The sequence below is a fragment of the Ranitomeya imitator genome, chromosome 8 (assembly GCF_032444005.1).
Source record: "Ranitomeya imitator isolate aRanImi1 chromosome 8, aRanImi1.pri, whole genome shotgun sequence".
NCBI classification, from domain to species: domain Eukaryota; kingdom Metazoa; phylum Chordata; class Amphibia; order Anura; family Dendrobatidae; genus Ranitomeya; species Ranitomeya imitator.
Window position 1 is genome coordinate 102,714,410 of NC_091289.1, and position 18,845 is coordinate 102,733,254.

At 46.0% G+C, this 18,845-nt stretch overlaps 1 protein-coding gene across 1 annotated transcript in view; it reads left to right on the forward strand.

The window, feature by feature from the left end:
• The window catches only part of LOC138647890 (flavin-containing monooxygenase 5-like), a 170,202-nt gene that overhangs the window by 24,746 nt on the left and 126,611 nt on the right, over positions 1 to 18,845 (forward strand). Inside the window, exon 3 of the mRNA XM_069737227.1 lies at positions 2,163 to 2,325. Coding sequence (XP_069593328.1) covers positions 2,163 to 2,325 — 163 coding nt within the window. The remainder of the gene's footprint in view (positions 1 to 2,162; positions 2,326 to 18,845) is intronic.

Sequence of the window (18,845 nt, forward strand, 5' to 3'; positions counted from 1 at the left end):
CATCTACCACTGTTTAATTTTAACACATGAATAGACTGTATATAGGAAAGCCCTGACCTATAATGGACCATCCCTGATGAAGAAGACCGTGATCTTCGAAAAGCGTAGGAATTGGTCCTTACAGCGCTCCTTACTTTGGCTGGTCACGTGACAACCTACGTCACGCAAGGTCCTGTTTGGCATCTGCTGCATTACAGGTCTTGATCGCGTGCTGACCCTGCTCGCACACCATTGGTAAGGAAGCCTGGGGGGTGTATGTCACCGGCGGGGACTACACTCCTGAAGATAACTCCTTCCTTGTTTTGGACTGCGCAAACAATACACCCGAAGGTGGATTGGAACCGCATCTTCTGAATTGTAACTGACGATATCGCCTATGAGAAGGTAATTGCTAGCACTATGCACTTTATCTAATCAGACTCTTAATAACTTTGCGACATTTGGACTATTCGGATCATATACCCAGAACCTGGTTGACTTTTTATATACAGTATACGCTGTCATAAGCAATTTGTTGATTCAGCTAGACTAGGGTGGATCCTTGTTTATTGTTGTGTGGTATTTTTATTAAATATATTTACCTTTGTTTCTATATGGTGGAGAGGATGTTGATAGCGCAAACGACATAGTATTTTATCAATTTCAAAAGTAGCCATGAAATTTTATAGAAGTCAGGAGATTGTTTCCCTCCTTTTGTGATGATCCTAAGAACCTAAAGGTAGAAAGGTTCCACAAACTGCCTGTTAAGAGGACTTATTGAATTCAGGTTAGCAACAAGACCGTAAAAGAGTCAGTCATTGTCTCCTTCCAGGTCTAGGAAGGGTCTTAAGGTCTCAAGGGGTACTTTATCGAGGTGGACTAGGGAAGCCATTAGAGAAGCTTATTCCGCTAGTCATGTGTCAGTCTCAGAGTATAAGAGCTCATTCTACTAGGGCTGTTGCAATCTTTTGGGCAGACAAGGAGGAGGTATCCACCAAACAAATATGTAAGGCAGCAACATGGTCTTTTCCTTCAGCCTTCTATAGACATTAGAATAAATTTGTCCTCCTCTGCTGATCTAATCTTTGGTAAAAGGTTTCTATAAATGGTTGTCCCTCCTTAAGGTGGATATGGTTTCTTTATAAATCTCTCAAGTGGTGATGTCATGGGTGAAATTAAAAGACTAAATTACTTATGGGTATTGGGAATTTTCCAGAGCCCATGAGAGAACCCTTATATGCCCCCACTACACATCCCCCACACCAATCACTGGATTTGATGTACATTATTTAAGTGGGCAGTACAGTGACTCAATGGCCAGCAGCCTTGCACTGCCGGGGTCCTGGGTTCAAATCCTAGCAAGGAGAACATCTGCAAGGAGTTTGTACAGTATGTTCTCCCCGTGTTGGCGTGGGCTTCCTCCACATTCCAAAGACATACTGATGGGGAATCTAGATTGTGAGCACCAATGGGGACAGCGATTATAATGTATGTAAAGCGCTGTGGAATTAATGAAGTTATATAAGTAAGATAAATAAAACAAATAAGTGTATAGAATGTGCTGGTCTTTTTTTATTTGTGTATGTACATATAACTGTCTTGGAGGTCCTCTCATGCTCTATAACCCAACTAATGCAGTGTAGAGGTTCCACTTTTTTATTCAATATGTTTCCTGTCCTTGATGGGCGAATTACCTCTCTCGTGTGGTGCTGTCATGGGTTCTGGAAAATCCCATTACTGGTAATTAATTGTCTTTCTACACCATTATAACTAATTATCAACAATCTCATCACAATTTCCGTGTGATCCCCATGCGAGATGGTGATCATGTCACTCTGCATGCAACTTGTGTATGTACTATAGAAGAAGTGACTGATGTGTTCACAAAGGACATTTCTCTGATAAGATGTATTACAACATTTCTTATGCATGTACTATTAATTAGTGCAAAGTTTGTAGATCTAAGTGATTACAAAAATGGCTAATAGAACTACTTTTACTGCAAGTGTTTGAAAACTCATGTAAAAAATCAGTTCTTTTACAAACAGTTTATAGCCTTGATGATTTTTTGTTAATGAAAATGAATGAAAATCATTATTCTGCCAGACACCTGACTTTACAATTGCATGTAACTGATTAAAAACTACAAACCATAAAAAATCTTGTTGTTTTTAATCTTTCAGACCAAGGTGTGCAACATAAAAAAGCGTCCTGATTTTGCCACCACGGGCCAGTGGGATGTTCGAACAGAATGTGATGGAAAGGAAGAAGTTGGAATTTTTGATGGCATACTTGTCTGTAGTGGGCATCATACCTTTCCACATTTACCACTTCATTCTTTTCAAGGTATGAAAAATTATTGTATATCAAAGAAAAAATCTATTATTCGGTTTAAAGTTTTTGCTTAAAATTATGTTAATAAGATTGCCTATATAGGTATTTAAAATGTAATTTAACATAGTTACAAAAAAGTACTTACGGTACTTGCAATCTAATAACAGATTTATTGTCAATTGTGATAATCTACTTATGATTAGTGATGAGCGAGCATGCTCACCACTACTCGGTACTCGCTCGACCATCTCACTGCTTCGAGATACTCGGAGCTCGCAGAGTATTTCCAGGGTTGCTCGGCGGGAGCTCGGGTCCCCTCCCTGCATTTTTGGTGCTTTTTAGAGGCAATGAACATGCAGGCATTGGCTGCCACACACTGTAATGCCGCAGCCATGTTGGCTGCGGCATTACAGTGATTGGCTGGCTGCACAGCGTCATCAGGTCTATACCTGACCTGGCACCGCCATGCTCGTCACAGTCTACTCCGGAATCAGGCAGTGTAGGGAGAGGTGCTGCTGAGCTAGGGAGAGATTTGCTTGTTTCTTAGTGTAGGTATACCACAATATATTATACACATATCCATCTTTACTAACAGTCCTTCTGAGGACTAATCCAGTTGCATAGATATCAGTGCCAGGCAGACTGCAGTTCAAATAGCAAGAGGCTTCATTACAGTTCTGTCTGCTGCTGCTGCTTTTACAGATATTTCTATACATAGCCCCAAAGTATGAGGGGCCAGGAATAATTTTTTTATCTTAATCCTGATTATTTGCTTAAAAAGTAATCCAGAGAACAAAGTTTTTCTGCTCCATTTGCTTGTTGGCACTGCAGAATACAGCCAGATCCTTTCCATATTACAGCGCTAAAAATCCATCTATTTAAAACTGTGGTTTGTCCGTCACATGTAAGTGCACTCCAAATTCTGCCATTTCTGGCCTCCATTTAAATTTTGTTGCAGCGTGTTAGCGAAGTTATTAACACCAGTTTGCTGTTAAAAATTGTTACCAACCATCACACGGATCACATACAAGTGCGCTCCAAATTCAGCCGTTTGTAGTGAAAGTGGAAAATATTGTCCTCTATTTAATATGGGCAAGGCGCGTGGCAAGGGATGGGGAACTGGACATGATGGTAATGGTGCATGCAGAGGCCGTGGGCAAGTTGAAATTGTGCCACAACAAACTTTTTGCCTGACCTTCCTGTCCCAATTACTTTTGGACCACAGCACACCACTATTGAACCCAGAGCAGTGTCACATTGTTGTTGGTTGGATAGCGGACAATGCTTGCAGTCACTTTGCCACCACCACCACCCTGTCTTTCACACCATTACGTCTCAGTAGCCATGAGTCTAGACCGCATATTCCTCACCCTGATCCTCTTTTCTCCCACCATGCCAAGTGCCCGGAGACAACTGATCCCACTCTTGGACACCCAGAAGAGCTGTTCACTTTTCCATTTATAGATTCGGGTCTCTCGCCCGGTCCACTTGAAGCGGGGCAAGAGGAGATTGCATGTAACAATGCCCAAATATTTGAGCAGCCACGGTCACAAGAAGGCGATGGTGGGAAAGTGTCACAAGAGGTAGATGATGATGAGACACAATGGCCAGAAAGTCAGGAGGAGGACCAGGGTGCGGAAGTGGAAGATGAGGTGATGGGTGATATAGTAACTGACCCAACCTGGCAGGAGGACATGCAGAGCAAGGACAGCAGTACACAGGGGGAGTGATGCATAGCACCCTAACAGGCAGGAAGAAGCAGTGTTATGGCTGCAGACAGAAGGCAGGCAACTGTTTCCTGTAACACCAATATGACAGAAGTTGCCAGTAAAACTGTTAGGTCTTCCTGAGTCTAGTTGTTTTTTAAAGACTGCCGATAACCCCAAAATGGTCATTTGCACCACCTGCCAGGCCATCATCAGCAGGGGTAGCAAAACAACCAGCCTTACCACCACCAGCAATGATCAGGCACATGGCAGCAAAGCACCCGACTTTATAGGCAGAACCCCAGGGTCAAGGAACAGTGTCTGCGGGTGACACCACTGCTTCTTCTGCTGTTGTGCTTGCAAGCCAATCCCCTGTCCCCTGTCCATGGTGCATGCGAAGATGCCTCCTGCCCTGCACCTGTCATTGTACACACTTAACTAGCACCATCAGCAAGCACATCCACATCCTTGTCCCAGCATGGCATTCAGTTGTCCATACCCCAGTCCTTGGAATGCAAGCACAAATACACAGCCAACGCCCCACAGGCCACACTACTAAATTCACACATTTCGCGACTGCTTGCACTCAAAATGTTGGCTTTTAGGCTCGTGGAGACAGAGACTTTCCGCAAACTGATGGCAGGGTGGCCGTCCCAAGGTACTGGGTCCCCAGCCGCCACTATTTCTCCCAGTGTGCCATCCCAGCATTACACAAACACATGTTCCACAACATTAGCAGTGCCCTCAACAATGCAGTTACTGGGAAAGTCCACCTAACCACGGACATGTGGATAAGCTCTTGTGGGCAGGGATGGTACATCTGGGTTAACTTAGTGGAAGCTGAGAACCAGTCATACCTTGGGATGGAACACTTCCTCCGGGAGCCGAGGATTGTAGTCCCTAGATCAATCAGGGTTGCCCCCACAGTCTACAGCTCCTGCACCTCATCCACATCCTCCTCTTCTTCAGCCTCCATCTCCGAAATGACCACATCAGTCACAAGTTGGAAGCACTGCAGCACTGGATCAGCCAAGCGGTAACAGGCTGTGCTGAAGCTAATCTGCTTATGTGACAAACCGCACAATGCTGAATAGTTGTGGGCAGCTCTGAAAGAGCAGTCAGATATTTGGCTTATACCGCTGAACCTACAGCCTGGTATGGTTTTGTGTGACAATGGCCAGAACCTGGTGGCAGCTCTGAGGCAAGGTGGGCTCACACATGTACCATTCCTGGCCCAAATGCTTAACCTTGTGGTTCAGCGGTTTCTCAAAACCTACCTGGAGCTGCCGGATTTGTTTGTCAAAGTATGCCGCCTGTGTGCCCATTTTAGAAAGTCAGCTACAGCTTCCGCCACCCTTGCCATGCTTCAGCAGTGTTTGCAGCTTCCGGTTCACCGATTGGTGTGTGATGTCCCCACGCATTGGAACTCAACAATGCAGAAGTTGGGAAGGATCTGTGAGCAGAAGGGAGCAGTTGTTGACTACCAGCATCAACAAGGCCATCGATATTCAGTTCAGACTCCACACATACAGTAAGACCTCAGGAGTGGACATGGATGTCAGACATATGTACCATCCTCCAAAACTTTGAGGACACCACCAAGATGGTGAGCAGCGATGATGCCATAATTAGCACCACCATCCCTCTTTTCTGTTTTCTGAAATGCTCTCTGCTCACAATCAAAGAGGATGCATTGCAGGTGGAGCACGATGAGATGGAGCAAGAAACCATACAGGTGATTACAGAAAGCCCAGCCTCATCTCATCCCAACGTGGATTGGGTGACAATGAGGAAGGGGAGGAGGAAGAGCATGGTCAGTTATCCTCTTGGTGAGGACATGGAAGTCTTGCCTGTTAGCAGTCTGGCATGCATGCCTGAGTTTGTTACGCTACCTTTCCCGTGACCATATACACACAAAAAAGAGAAGCTAGGGCCATAAAAGGGTGATCACCACACAATAGATACAGTAATCAAAAGTTTTTATTGAGTGCAAAAATATGCAGCAAACACATTAAAAAACATTTAAAAGTCACACAGGTGATTAAGCAACTAGACTTATAGCCCACGATAAAATGATACCCATAACACAATGACACTTATAGTAATAGCCTGTATAAGTCAACAGATGCAGGATACAAACAGCACACCATATAAATAATGGATAACTAATGTAGGTGGGTGTCACGATATGGTATGAAATATCATAAGTAGTTTTCTTGCTAGCCTGCGTGGGCTAAGCCCCCCTTCTTGGAGTGATGCTGCAGCAGTTTGTAGCTTCAAATTCCTTCCCTTTCACTCAGCCAAGAGCTGCGTTGCCAATGTATGGGGGAAGAGAAGTTTTATGGCCGAACGGTATTTACGACCAGGTTAGAATCTTCCACTAGCTGGAACTGGAAAAATGGCTCAAAAATTCATGAAAGATTCTTTGTTTGGGTTTTGTACGATAGTATGCACCAGGTTTACGTTAAGACCACGAAAATATATATTCGTATTCTCACTCGGTGTATCGACCCATCCCCCGAAACACGGGCTTCTAACTCCATCTGGTAAAGAAGTAGGGTTTTCTTGGTAAATATGTATCCCAGATAGGACATATTTGATCTCATTAGAATGCTCACGTTAATCCGAGATGAATTATGGGTTCGTTATGACTATGACATGTTTTGTAGCGAAGTTATAGCAAGTAGATAAATTTAAGATTGAAGTACTCAGAATGTAGAGAGAGGAGGGTCTGGATAAGACAGCCTTTCTGTGATGTCACAGCCTTCAGGTTTTAAGTGTCTGGCAGGCATCCCCAGCTTCTTCTTGTCCTATTTTCCTGGAAGAGCTGAGTACATCCCATGAGCTGGGACGTATGGAAAACTGCCCTAGCCTGGGTGCCTGCCATGCTTTGAACATGTGAGTGTTATCTTTTTTCCTTTATTCCCTTTATGTTATAATTACCCGTGTACATATTTGCAATTGTCTCATTTGTAACATCTTTATAAAATATTTTTGATAAAGCACTGCCTAATTTTTATGGAATATAATATTTAATATTAGTTCGTTCTCCTGTTCTAAACCGTACCCTAAGTCTTCTGAAGGGAAATACGCTACTGTTGTGTTGGGTTAGCTTCGGACCCGTTTAATCGAAGCTGGTGGCAGTGATACCGATAGTGTGCAGACTTTTGGGTGATGCTGAAGCGGCTGCGGGGTTGATAATTATTGTTCCTGCCTGAGTGGGAGTAGTTTATCGCGTCGCTGCAGCGTGCCCAATAGCCAGTACATAGCAGGCAGCCTGTCTGGCGACTAATTACCCTAGGTGCAGTACCTAATCTGACCTGAGAGTAAGGGGAGCGCCAGAGAGCTGCAAGTGTTAAGTGGAACTGTAAGCGGGATATACATAAATCCCTGCAGTTCGTGGTATATAGAAAAGCAGTGGGATACCTAAAATAAGCCCCTGCTGTAAACTAAGAGGTCAATAGCCTTGTGTGTGGTTTTTCATCACATCGTGGAGTGGAGGGATAACTAAGATAAGCCCCCCTGCACATGTGATAGCCGTCTGTTGGCCTAAAGTCACCTCAATCCGTGACGTAGGGGTGACGGTCACGGTGTGAATCCTGACCAATTGGTGACAGCGGTCAGGGGAATCGTGACAGTGGGCAATGGCAAAATAGGGCTAAGTCCATTAAATGTGTATTATGGCATGTAGTACACATAGCCCAGTGTCTTGCCAGGTGGTAATCCTTGACAAGTAGTCCAGGCAGCGATAGAAAAATGCTATGTCCATCTAGGAAAAAGGTGTCTGTGCATAATAAATTGCAGGATAACCAAATGCAATAACTCTCCAAATGTTATCAGTAGGGTTGAGCGAAATGGGTCGAACATTTTCAAAAGTCGCCGACTTTTGACAAAGTCGGGTTTCATGAAACCCGATCCGACCCCTGTGCGGGGTCGGCCATGCGGTACGCGACTTTCGCGCCAAAGTCACGTTTCAATGACGCGAAAAGCGCCATTTCTCAGCCAATGAAGGTAAACGCAGAGTGTGGGCAGCGTGATGACATAGGTCCTGGTCCCCACCATCTTAGAGAAGGGCATTGCAGTGATTGGCTTGCTGTCCGCGGCGTCACAGGGGCTATAAAGGGGCGTTCCCGCCGACCGCCATGTTACTGCTGCTGATCTGAGCCTAGGGAGAGGTTGCTGCCGCTTCGTCAGAAGCAGGGATAGCGTTAGGCAGGGTCCATTAACCACCAAACCGCTTGTGCTGTAGCGATTTCCACTGCCCAACACCACCTTCGGTGTGCAGGGACAGTGGAAGCTACATTTTTTATTTTTTTTTTCCCCTCAGCGCTGTAGCTCATTGGGCTGCCCTAGAAGGCTCCCTGATAGCTGCATTGCTGTGTGTACGCCGCTGTGCAAACCAACTGCTTTTTTCAAAGCACAAATCCTCTTGTTCCTTCCTTTCTGCACAGCTATCTTGTTTGTTTGTCCACACTTTTTATTTAATTTGTGCATCAGTCCACTCCTTATTGCTGCCTGCCATACCTGGCTGAGATTACTGCAGGGAGATAGTAATTGAAGGACAGTTCCTTTTTTTTTTTTTTTTTTTTTTGTGGGAGATTAAGATTGGCATTTCTGCTAGAGTGCCATCCCTGTCTGTGTCATCTCTCACTCAGTGGGCCATAGAAAGCCTATTTATTTTTTTGCTTGATTTGGGTTCTAAAATCTACCTGAAAAAATCACTACATCAATCAGTGGGAGAAAAATATTGGCCTCAGGGCTTGTGTGCCACTCCTTACTCCTGTGTGTGCCATCTCTCAGTGGGCCATAGAAAGCCTATTTATTTTTTTGCTTGATTTGGGTTCCAAAATCTACCTGAAAAAATCAATAAATCAATCAGTGGGAGATTAATATTGGCCTTTGGGCTTGTGTGCCAGTCCTAAGCGTGCCATCTCTCTCTCTCAGATAGTGGGCCATAGAAAGCCTATTTATTATTTTTTTTATTGGGTTTATAAACTTTCCCTGGAAAAAAAAAAAAAGTGGGAGATTAATATTGGCCTCTGGGCTTGTGTGCCAGTCCTGAGCGTGCCATCTCTCTCACAAATAGTGGGCCATAGAAAGCCTATTTATTTTTTTGGTTGATTTGGGTTCTAAATTCTACCTGAAAAAATCAATAAATCAATCAGTGGGAGATAAATATTGGCCTCTGGGCTTGTGTGCCACTCCTGACTCCTGTGTGCGTCCTCAGTGGGCCCTAGAAAGCCTATTTTTTGTTTTATTTGTTTTCTAAATTCTCCCTGAAAAAATCATTTTATTTTATTTGGTTTCTAAATTATTCCTGAAAAAAATCATTTTTTTTTTCTTTCTAAAGTCTCCCTGAAAAAAAAAAAAAAAACAAATCAGTGGGAGATTAATATTGCCCTTTCTGCTTGTGTGCCAGTCTTGACTCCTGGGTGTGCCATCTCTCTATCTCCAATTGTGGGCCATAGAAAGCCTATTAATTTTTTTGCTTGATTTGGGTTCCAAAATCTACCTGAAAAAATCACTAAATCAATCAGTGGGAGATCAATATTGGCCTCTGGGCTTGTGTGCCACTCCTGACTCCTGTGTGCGTCCTCTCTCACTCAGTGGGCCCTAGAAAGCCTATGTTTTGTTTTATTTGTTTTCTAAATTCTCCCTGAAAAAATCATTTTATTTTATTTGGTTTCTAAATTATTCCTGAAAAAAATCATTTTTTTTGTATTTTTTTTTTCTAAAGTCTCCCTGAAAAAAAAAAAAAATCAAATCAGTGGGAGATTAATATTGCCCTTTCTGCTTGTGTGCCAGTCTTGACTCCTGGGTGTGCCATCTCTCTCTCTCCAATTGTGGGCCATAGAAAGCCTATTAATTTTTTTGCTTGATTTGGGTTCCAAAATCTACCTGAAAAAATCACTAAATCAATCAGTGGAAGATAAATATTGGCCTCTGGGCTTGTGTGCCACTCCTGACTCCTGTGTGCGTCCTCTCTCACTCACTGGGCCCTAGAAAGGCTATTTTATGTTTTATTTGTTTTCTAAATTCTCCCTGAAAAAATCATTTCATTTTATTTGGTTTATAAATTCTTCCTTAAAAAATAATTTTTTTTTTTTTTTTCTAAAGTCTCCTTTTAAAAAAAAAAAAACACAAATCAGTGGGAGATTAATATTTACATTTGCACTTCAGTGACAGTCCTGCGTGTGTGGCATCTCTCTCATTTGTTGCCACCAACAACAGAGTGTGTAACATTGTGCCTGATTTTCGTTGTGGTCTCACCCACCTGTAAAGGGGTAGCTAAATCATACTGAAGTTATAGCTCACCGTGTAAGTTGTGTGACTGCAACAAATACCGTTAGTTTGGTAACGTTTTTAAAACAATGAGGAAGTCTGGTGGAAGAGGTCGTGGCCGGGGGCGTTCATTGTCAGCTGGTAATGAGGGTAGTGGTAGTGGTGGAGCATCAGGTGGTCGTGGGAAAAAAAATATTGCACCTAAGTCTGGAGCTGTGGAGCCAGGTTCGTCGTCTGGCTACACAAGGCCTCGAACGCTCCCTTTTCTGGGAGTAGGAAAACCGCTTTTAAAGCCGGAGCAGCAAGAGCAAGTTTTGGCTTATCTTGCTGACTCAGCCTCTAGCTCTTTTGCCTCCTCTCGTGAAACTGGTAAAAGTAAAAGCAGCGCGTCGTTAGTGGATGTTCACGGTCAGGGACAAGTCGCTTCCTTGTCCTCTTCAGCAAAAACAACAACAGAGAAGAATGCAGCAGGCGACACAACGGGTTACTCCATGGAGCTCTTTACACATACCGTCCCTGGCTTAGAAAGTGAAGCAGTTAACAGTCCATGCCCATTACAAGTTGAATCTGACATGGAGTGCACTGATGCACAGCCACAGCCAGACTACTATGCTGGTCCTTTGACTCAGACCACAACATTGCCCTCACAGGGTGCTGATCAAGAATCAGACCCTGATGAGACTATGTTGCCCCATCACAAACGCTATACCACCGACCGACAAGGTGACACAGACGAAGTTGCACACGAGCTACAAGAAGAGGTAATAGATGACCCAGTTCTTGACCCCGATTGGCAGCCACTGGGGGAACAGGGTGCAGGCGGCAGCAGTTCTGAAGCGGAGGAGGAGGGGCCGCAGCAGGCATCAACATCGCAACAGGTTCCATCTGCCGGGCCCGTATCTTGCCCAAAACGCATGGCAAAGTCAAAACCTGTTGGAGGACAGCGTGGCCATCCGGTTAAAGCTCAGTCTGCAATGCCTGAAAAGGTATTCGATGCTAGAAAGAGTGCAGTCTGGCATTTTTTTAAACAACATCCAATTGATCAGCGCAAAGTCATCTGTCAAAAATGTTCAACTACCTTAAGCAGATGGCAGAATCTGAAAAGTCTCAATACAAGTTGCATGCATAGACATTTAACCACCATGCATTTGCAAGCTTGGACTAACTACCAAACGTCCCTTAAGGTTGTAGCACCCTCGGCCAATGAAGCTAGTCATCAACGCAACATCCCTTCCGGCAGTGTAGGGCCACCATTTTCTGAACCACCTGCAGTATCTGTGCAGGTTTCTTTGCCAGGCCAAAGAAGTCAGGGTCAGGGAATCACCAGTTTCGTAGTAGGAAACACTGCATCTAGGGCACCGGCGGCAACAATACCATCTCCCACCGTCTCTCAGTCTGCCATGTCCACCGGCACCCCCGCTAGTTCCACGATCTCCAGCTCTCCAGTCCAGCTCACCCTACATGAGACTATGGTTAGAAAAAGGAAGTACTTAGCCTCGCATCCGCGTACACAGGGTTTGAACGCCCACATAGCTAGACTAATCTCGTTAGAGATGATGCCCTACCGGTTAGTTGAAAGCGAAGCTTTCAAAGCCCTGATGGACTACGCTGTACCACGCTACGAGCTACCCAGTCGACACTTTTTTTCCAGAAAAGCCATCCCAGCCCTCCACCAGCATGTTAAAGAGCGCATCGTCCATGCACTCAGGCAATCTGTGAGCACAAAGGTGCACCTGACAACAGATGCATGGACCAGTAGGCATGGCCAGGGACGTTACGTGTCCATCACGGCACACTGGGTAAATGTGGTGGATGCAGGGTCCACAGGGGACAGCAAGTTTGGGACAGTTCTGCCTAGCCCACGGTCTAGGAAACAGTTGGCTGTAGCCATTCGCACCCCCTCCTCCTCGTCCTCCTGCAGAAGCGAGACCTCGTCCACAGACCGCAGTCGCACAACCACTGCATCCGCAGCTGCCACTGTTGCACACCAGGTCTCTCATTATGGGGCAGCTACTGGCAAACGTCAGCAGGCTGTATTGGCTATGAAGTGTTTGGGCGACAACAGACACACCGCTGAAGTTCTGTCCGAGTTCTTGCAGAAAGAAACGCAGTCGTGGCTGGGCACTGTAGATCTTGAGGCAGGCAAGGTAGTGAGTGATAACGGAAGGAATTTCATGGCTGCCATCTCCATTTCCCAACTGAAACACATTCCTTGCCTGGCTCACACCTTAAACCTGGTGGTGCAGTGCTTCCTGAAAAGTTATCCGGGGTTACCCGACCTGCTCCTCAAAGTGCGTGGACTTTGCTCACATATCCGCCGTTCGCCCGTACACTCCAGCCGTATGCAGACCTATCAGCGTTCTTTGAACCTTCCCCAGCATCGCCTAATCATAGACGTTGCAACAAGGTGGAACTCAACACTGCACATGCTTCAGAGACTGTGTGAACAGAGGCGGGCTGTTATGTTTTTGTGGGAGGATACACATACACGGGCAGGCAGTAGGATGGCAGACATGGAGTTGTCAGGTGTGCAGTGGTCGAAGATTCAAGATATGTGTCAAGTCCTTCAGTGTTTTGAGGAATGCACACGGCTGGTTAGTGCAGACAACGCCATAATAAGCATGAGCATCCCCCTAATGCGTCTGCTGATGCAAAGTTTGACGCACATAAAGGATCAGGCGTCTGCAGCTGAGGAAGAGGAAAGCCTTGATGACAGTCAGCCATTGTCTGGCCAGGGCAGTGTACAGGACGAGGTAGCGGGCGAAGAGGAGGAGGAGGACGAGGAGGATGATGGGGATGATTATATTTTTAATGAGGAAGCTTTTCCGGGGCCAGTGGAAATTGTTGGCGCGGCAAGGCCGGGTTCTGGTTTTTGGAGGGACACAAGTGACGTGGATTTGCCTGAAACTGCCCCTCAACCAAGCACAACCACAGATTTGAGAACTGGAACTCTGGCCCACATGGCGGATTATGCCTTACGTATCCTCAAAAGGGACACACGCATAACAAAAATGATGAACAATGACGATTACTGGTTGGCCTGCCTCCTTGATCCTCGCTATAAAGGCAAATTGCAAAATATAATGCCACATGAGAACTTGGAACTAATATTAGCAACCAAACAATCAACTCTTGTTGACCGTTTGCTTCTGGCATTCCCTGCACACAGCGCCCGTGATCGTTCTAACACGAGCTGCAGGGGCCAGCAGACCAGAGGTGTTAGAGGGGCAGAAATCAGAAGTGTCGTTGGCCAGAGGGGTTTTCTGACCAGGTTGTGGAGTGATTTTGCTATGACCGCAGACAGGACAGGTACTGCAGCATCAATTCAAAGTGACAGGAGACAACATTTGTCCAGTATGGTTACTAACTATTTTTCATCCCTTATCGACGTTCTCCCTCAACCGTCATTCCCATTTGATTACTGGGCATCAAAATTAGACACCTGGCCAGAATTGGCAGAATATGCATTGCAGGAGCTTGCTTGCCCGGCAGCTAGTGTCCTATCAGAAAGAGTATTCAGTGCTGCAGGTTCAATACTAACAGAAAAAAGGACTCGTCTGGCTACCCAAAATGTAGATGATCTAACCTTCATTAAAATGAACCACAACTGGATTTCGAAATCTTTTGCCCCACCTTGCCCGGCTGACACCTAGCTTTCCTATGTAAAGGTCTTGCCTGTGGACTATTCTGAACGACTTTTCCAATCTCGTAATTTGCAGCACCTGATTGTCCAGCATCTGACATGTTAACACCTCCCTAAATGGCCAAAGTCCCCACACGGGGCCGTGGTATCGCCACTTGGCGCCAGCACCCGTGAGAGTACTGTTTGTCTGAAGAGGTGGGTGTGCCCGCTTTTGGTCGACGGCACTGCCACTAAGTCCCTCATAGTACAATAAAGTGTCTGGCGGTGGTGGTGCGCACCCAACGTCAGACACACCGTTGTAATATGAGGGGCCCTGGGCCTGTACCGCCGGCCACAAGACAGTCCCCCCCCCCAGGTCAAACAGTGCTCTACCACTAGCAAAATTTTCTCTCACAGCTCCACCAATGTTTAGTCTATGCGCTGACATCCTTCAATGCCTGGCACTGTCAATACCATTGTATTGACATTTTTCTTATGTTAGGCCTTCGAAGCCTGTCTGCGGTCCCTCCTTCCACTAGGCCTCCACTGACCTGTCTACTGCTGCCCGGGTTCCCCTGGAACCAATTTTAAATTGCCTACAGCCAGCCCAATTTATTATGTTAGGGCTTCGAAGCCTGTCTGCGGTCCCTCCTTCCACTAGGCCTCCACTGACCTGTCTACTGCTGCCCGGGTTCCCCTGGAACCAATTTTAAATTGCCTACAGCCAGCCCAATTTATTATGTTAGGGCTTCGAAGCCTGTCTGCGGTCCCTCCTTCCACTAGGCCTCCACTGACCTGTCTACTGCTGCCCGGGTTCCCCTGGAACCAATTTTAAATTGCCTACAGCCAGCCCAATTTATTATGTTAGGGCTTCGAAGCCTGTCTGCGGTCCCTCCTTCCACTAGGCCTCCACTGACCTGTCTACTGCCGCCCGTGTTCCCCTGGAACCAATTTTAAATTGCCTACAGCCAGCCCAATTTATTATGTTAGGGCTTCGAAGCCTGTCTGCGGTCCCTCCTTCCACTAGGCCTCCACTGACCTGTCTACTGCCGCCCGTGTTCCCCTGGGACCAATTGTAAATTGCCTACAGCCAGGCCAATTTATTATGTTAGGGCTTCGAAGCCTGTCTGCGGTCCCTCCTTCCACTAGGCCTCCACTGACCTGTCTACTGCTGCCCAGGTTCCCCTGGAACCAATTTTAAATTGCCTACAGCCAGCCCAATTTATTATGTTAGGGCTTCGAAGCCTGTCTGCGGTCCCTCCTTCCACTAGGCCTCCACTGACCTGTCTACTGCTGCCCGGGTTCCCCTGGAACCAATTTTAAATTGCCTACAGCCAGCCCAATTTATTATGTTAGGGCTTCGAAGCCTGTCTGCGGTCCCTCCTTCCACTAGGCCTCCACTGACCTGTCTACTGCTGCCCGTGTACCCCTCAGAAAATATAAAAATAAGTATTTTGCTTATAAAAAAGAAAATACTGGAGAGATATCAAATGCAGACATTTTAACATTAAAAACAAACACATACAACAAAAATCTGGTACAGTACTAAAAATGGCCACCAGCTACAATAACTTTCTCCTGCAAGTAGTTAACTGAAAGTTTTTTTCAATTTAAAACACAGATATGGCATCCACCGAGTGTTGTCCTGTCGCGTCTTCTTTATATTATTGCCAAGATGATGCAAAACAATGAAAATAATAAAATCATTATTTACCAAAAAATAGAGTAAGTCAAAACCACATTGCAAATAAACATTCATTACAAATAAAGAAGCAGGGCGCGTCCGAGGGTGAGTATATACCTAATAAGAATATAATCACCCTCGGACGCGCCCTGCTTCTTTCCGACAGCCTTCCTTCCTAAGAATCAGCCCCTCCGTGGTGTAGAGAGAGGGTGTGTTACACTCCAAGGTGTTCTCCAGGTTTCCTCGCCATTGCTTCGATCTTCCGACTCTCGTTTAGTAGTTGTAGAAAACTACACTGCATTAGGCCTACAAAATGGGTATCGGGTGGAGAGAGATGGTGTGTTACACTCCAAGGTGTTCCCCAGGTTGCCTTGCCATTGCTTCGGTCTTCCGACTCTCGTTTAGTAGTTGTAGAAAACTACACTGCATTAGGCCTACAAAATGGGTATCGGGTGGAGAGAGATGGTGTGTTACACTCCAAGGTGTTCCCCAGGTTGCCTTGCCATTGCTTCGGTCTTCCGACTCTCGTTTAGTAGTTGTAGAAAACTACACTGCATTAGGCCTACAAAATGGGTATCGGGTGGAGAGAGATGGTGTGTTACACTCCAAGGTGTTCCCCAGGTTGCCTTGCCATTGCTTCGGTCTTCCGACTCTCGCTTAGTAGTTGTAGAAAACTACACAGCATTAGGCCTACAAAATGGGTATGGGGTGGAGAGAGATGGTGTGTTACACTCCAAGGTGTTCTCCAGGTTTCCTCGCCATTGCTTCGATCTTCCGACTCTCGTTTAGTAGTTGTAGAAAACTACACTGCATTAGGCCTACAAAATGGGTATCGGGTGGAGAGAGATGGTGTGTTACACTCAAAGGTGTTCCCCAGGTTGCCTTGCCATTGCTTCGGTCTTCCGACTCTCGTTTAGTAGTTGTAGAAAACTACACAGCATTAGGCCTACAAAATGGGTATGGGGTGGAGAGAGATGGTGTGTTACACTCCAAGGTGTTCCCCAGGTTGCCTTGCCATTGCTTCGGTCTTCCGACTCTCGTTTAGTAGTTGTAGAAAACTACACTGCATTAGGCCTACAAAATGGGTATCGGGTGGAGAGAGATGGTGTGTTACACTCCAAGGTGTTCCCCAGGTTGCCTTACCATTGCTTTGGTCTTCCGACTCTCGTTTAGTAGTTGTAGAAAACTACACTGCATTAGGCCTACAAAATGGGTATCGGGTGGAGAGAGATGGTGTGTTACACTCCAAGGTGTTCCCCAGGTTGCCTTACCATTGCTTCGGTCTTCCGACTCTCGTTTAGTAGTTGTAGAAAAGTACACAGCATTAGGCCTACAAAATGGGTATGGGGTGGAGAGAGATGGTGTGTTACACTCCAAGGTGTTCTCCAGGTTTCCTCGCCATTGCTTCGATCTTCCGACTCTCGTTTAGTAGTTGTAGAAAACTACACTGCATTAGGCCTACAAAATGGGTATCGGGTGGAGAGAGATGGTGTGTTACACTCCAAGGTGTTCCCCAGGTTGCCTTGCCATTGCTTCGGTCTTCCGACTCTCGTTTAGTAGTTGTAGAAAACTATACTGCATTAGGCCTACAAAATGGGTATCGGGTGGAGAGAGATGGTGTGTTACACTCCAAGGTGTTCCCCAGGTTGCCTTGCCATTGCTTCGGTCTTCCGACTCTCGTTTAGTAGTTGTAGAAAACTACACAGCATTAGGTCTACAAAATGGGTATGGGGTGGAGAGAGATGGTGTGTTACACTCCAAGGTGTTCTCCAGGTTTCCTCGCCATTGCTTCGATCTTCCGACTCTCGTTTAGTAGTTGTAGAAAACTACACTGCATTAGGCCTACAAAATGGGTATCGGGTGGAGAGAGATGGTGTGTTACACTCCAAAGTGTTCCCCAGGTTGCCTTGCCATTGCTTCGGTCTTCCGACTCTCGTTTAGTAGTTGTAGAAAACTACACTGCATTAGGCCTACAAAATGGGTATCGGGTGGAGAGAGATGGTGTGTTACACTCCAAGGTGTTCCCCAGGTTGCCTTGCCACTGCTTCGGTCTTCCAACTCTCGTTTAGTAGTTGTAGAAAACTACACAGCATTAGGCCTACAAAATGGGTATGGGGTGGAGAGAGATGGTGTGTTACACTCCAAGGTGTTCTCCAGGTTTCCTCGCCATTGCTTCGATCTTCCGACTCTCGTTTAGTAGTTGTAGAAAACTACACTGCATTAGGCCTACAAAATGGGTATCGGGTGGAGAGAGATGGTGTGTTACACTCCAAGGTGTTCCCCAGGTTGCCTTGCCATTGCTTCGGTCTTCCGACTCTCGTTTAGTAGTTGTAGAAAACTACACTGCATTAGGCCTACAAAATGGGTATCGGGTGGAGAGAGATGGTGTGTTATACTCCAAGGTGTTCCCCAGGTTGCCTTGCCATTGCTTCGGTCTTCCGACTCTCGTTTAGTAGTTGTAGAAAACTACACAGCATTAGGCCTACAAAATGGGTATGGGGTGGAGAGAGATGGTGTGTTACACTCCAAGGTGTTCTCCAGGTTTCCTCGCCATTGCTTCGATCTTCCGACTCTCGTTTAGTAGTTGTAGAAAACTACACAGCATTAGGCCTACAAAATGGGTATGGGGTGGAGAGAGATGGTGTGTTCCACTCCAAGGTGTTCTCCAGGTTGCCTTTCCTGAGCTTCTATCTTCAGGCTCTCGTTAAATTGTGGTTAAATGGAACAACTGCATTTGGCGTACTAGTTGGTTTGGGGCCTACTAACAGTGTCTGCCGCTCCTTGCTGTTCTCCTGGTTTCCTGTCCTGAAATTCCGTTTTCAGGCGCTCGTTAAGTAGTTGTTAATGTTAGACTGCATTTGGCCTACTAGTTGGGTTGGGGCCTACTATCGGTGTCTGCCACTCCTTGCTGTTCTCCTCCACTGAACAAAGCTGTGCCGCCTGTTTACTACGGTTGCCAATTTTGAACTGCATTTCGACTACTTACTGATTTGGGCCTACTCTCTGTGTCAGCCTCTCATTCCAGTTGTCCTCCACTGCAATGCCCCCTGGTTATTCCTGTGTTACCAATTTTGAACTGCATTTAGCCCACTTTATTATTTGGGCCTATATCTGTGTTTCCTCCTCATCCTGCCCATTGCCCAGCCAGTGATAGATGAGTCTGCTGGTACATTGACCCATAACGCAACATTCCCCGTGCACGCTACACAACAACATTGTGACCCTGCTGAAAGTCAGG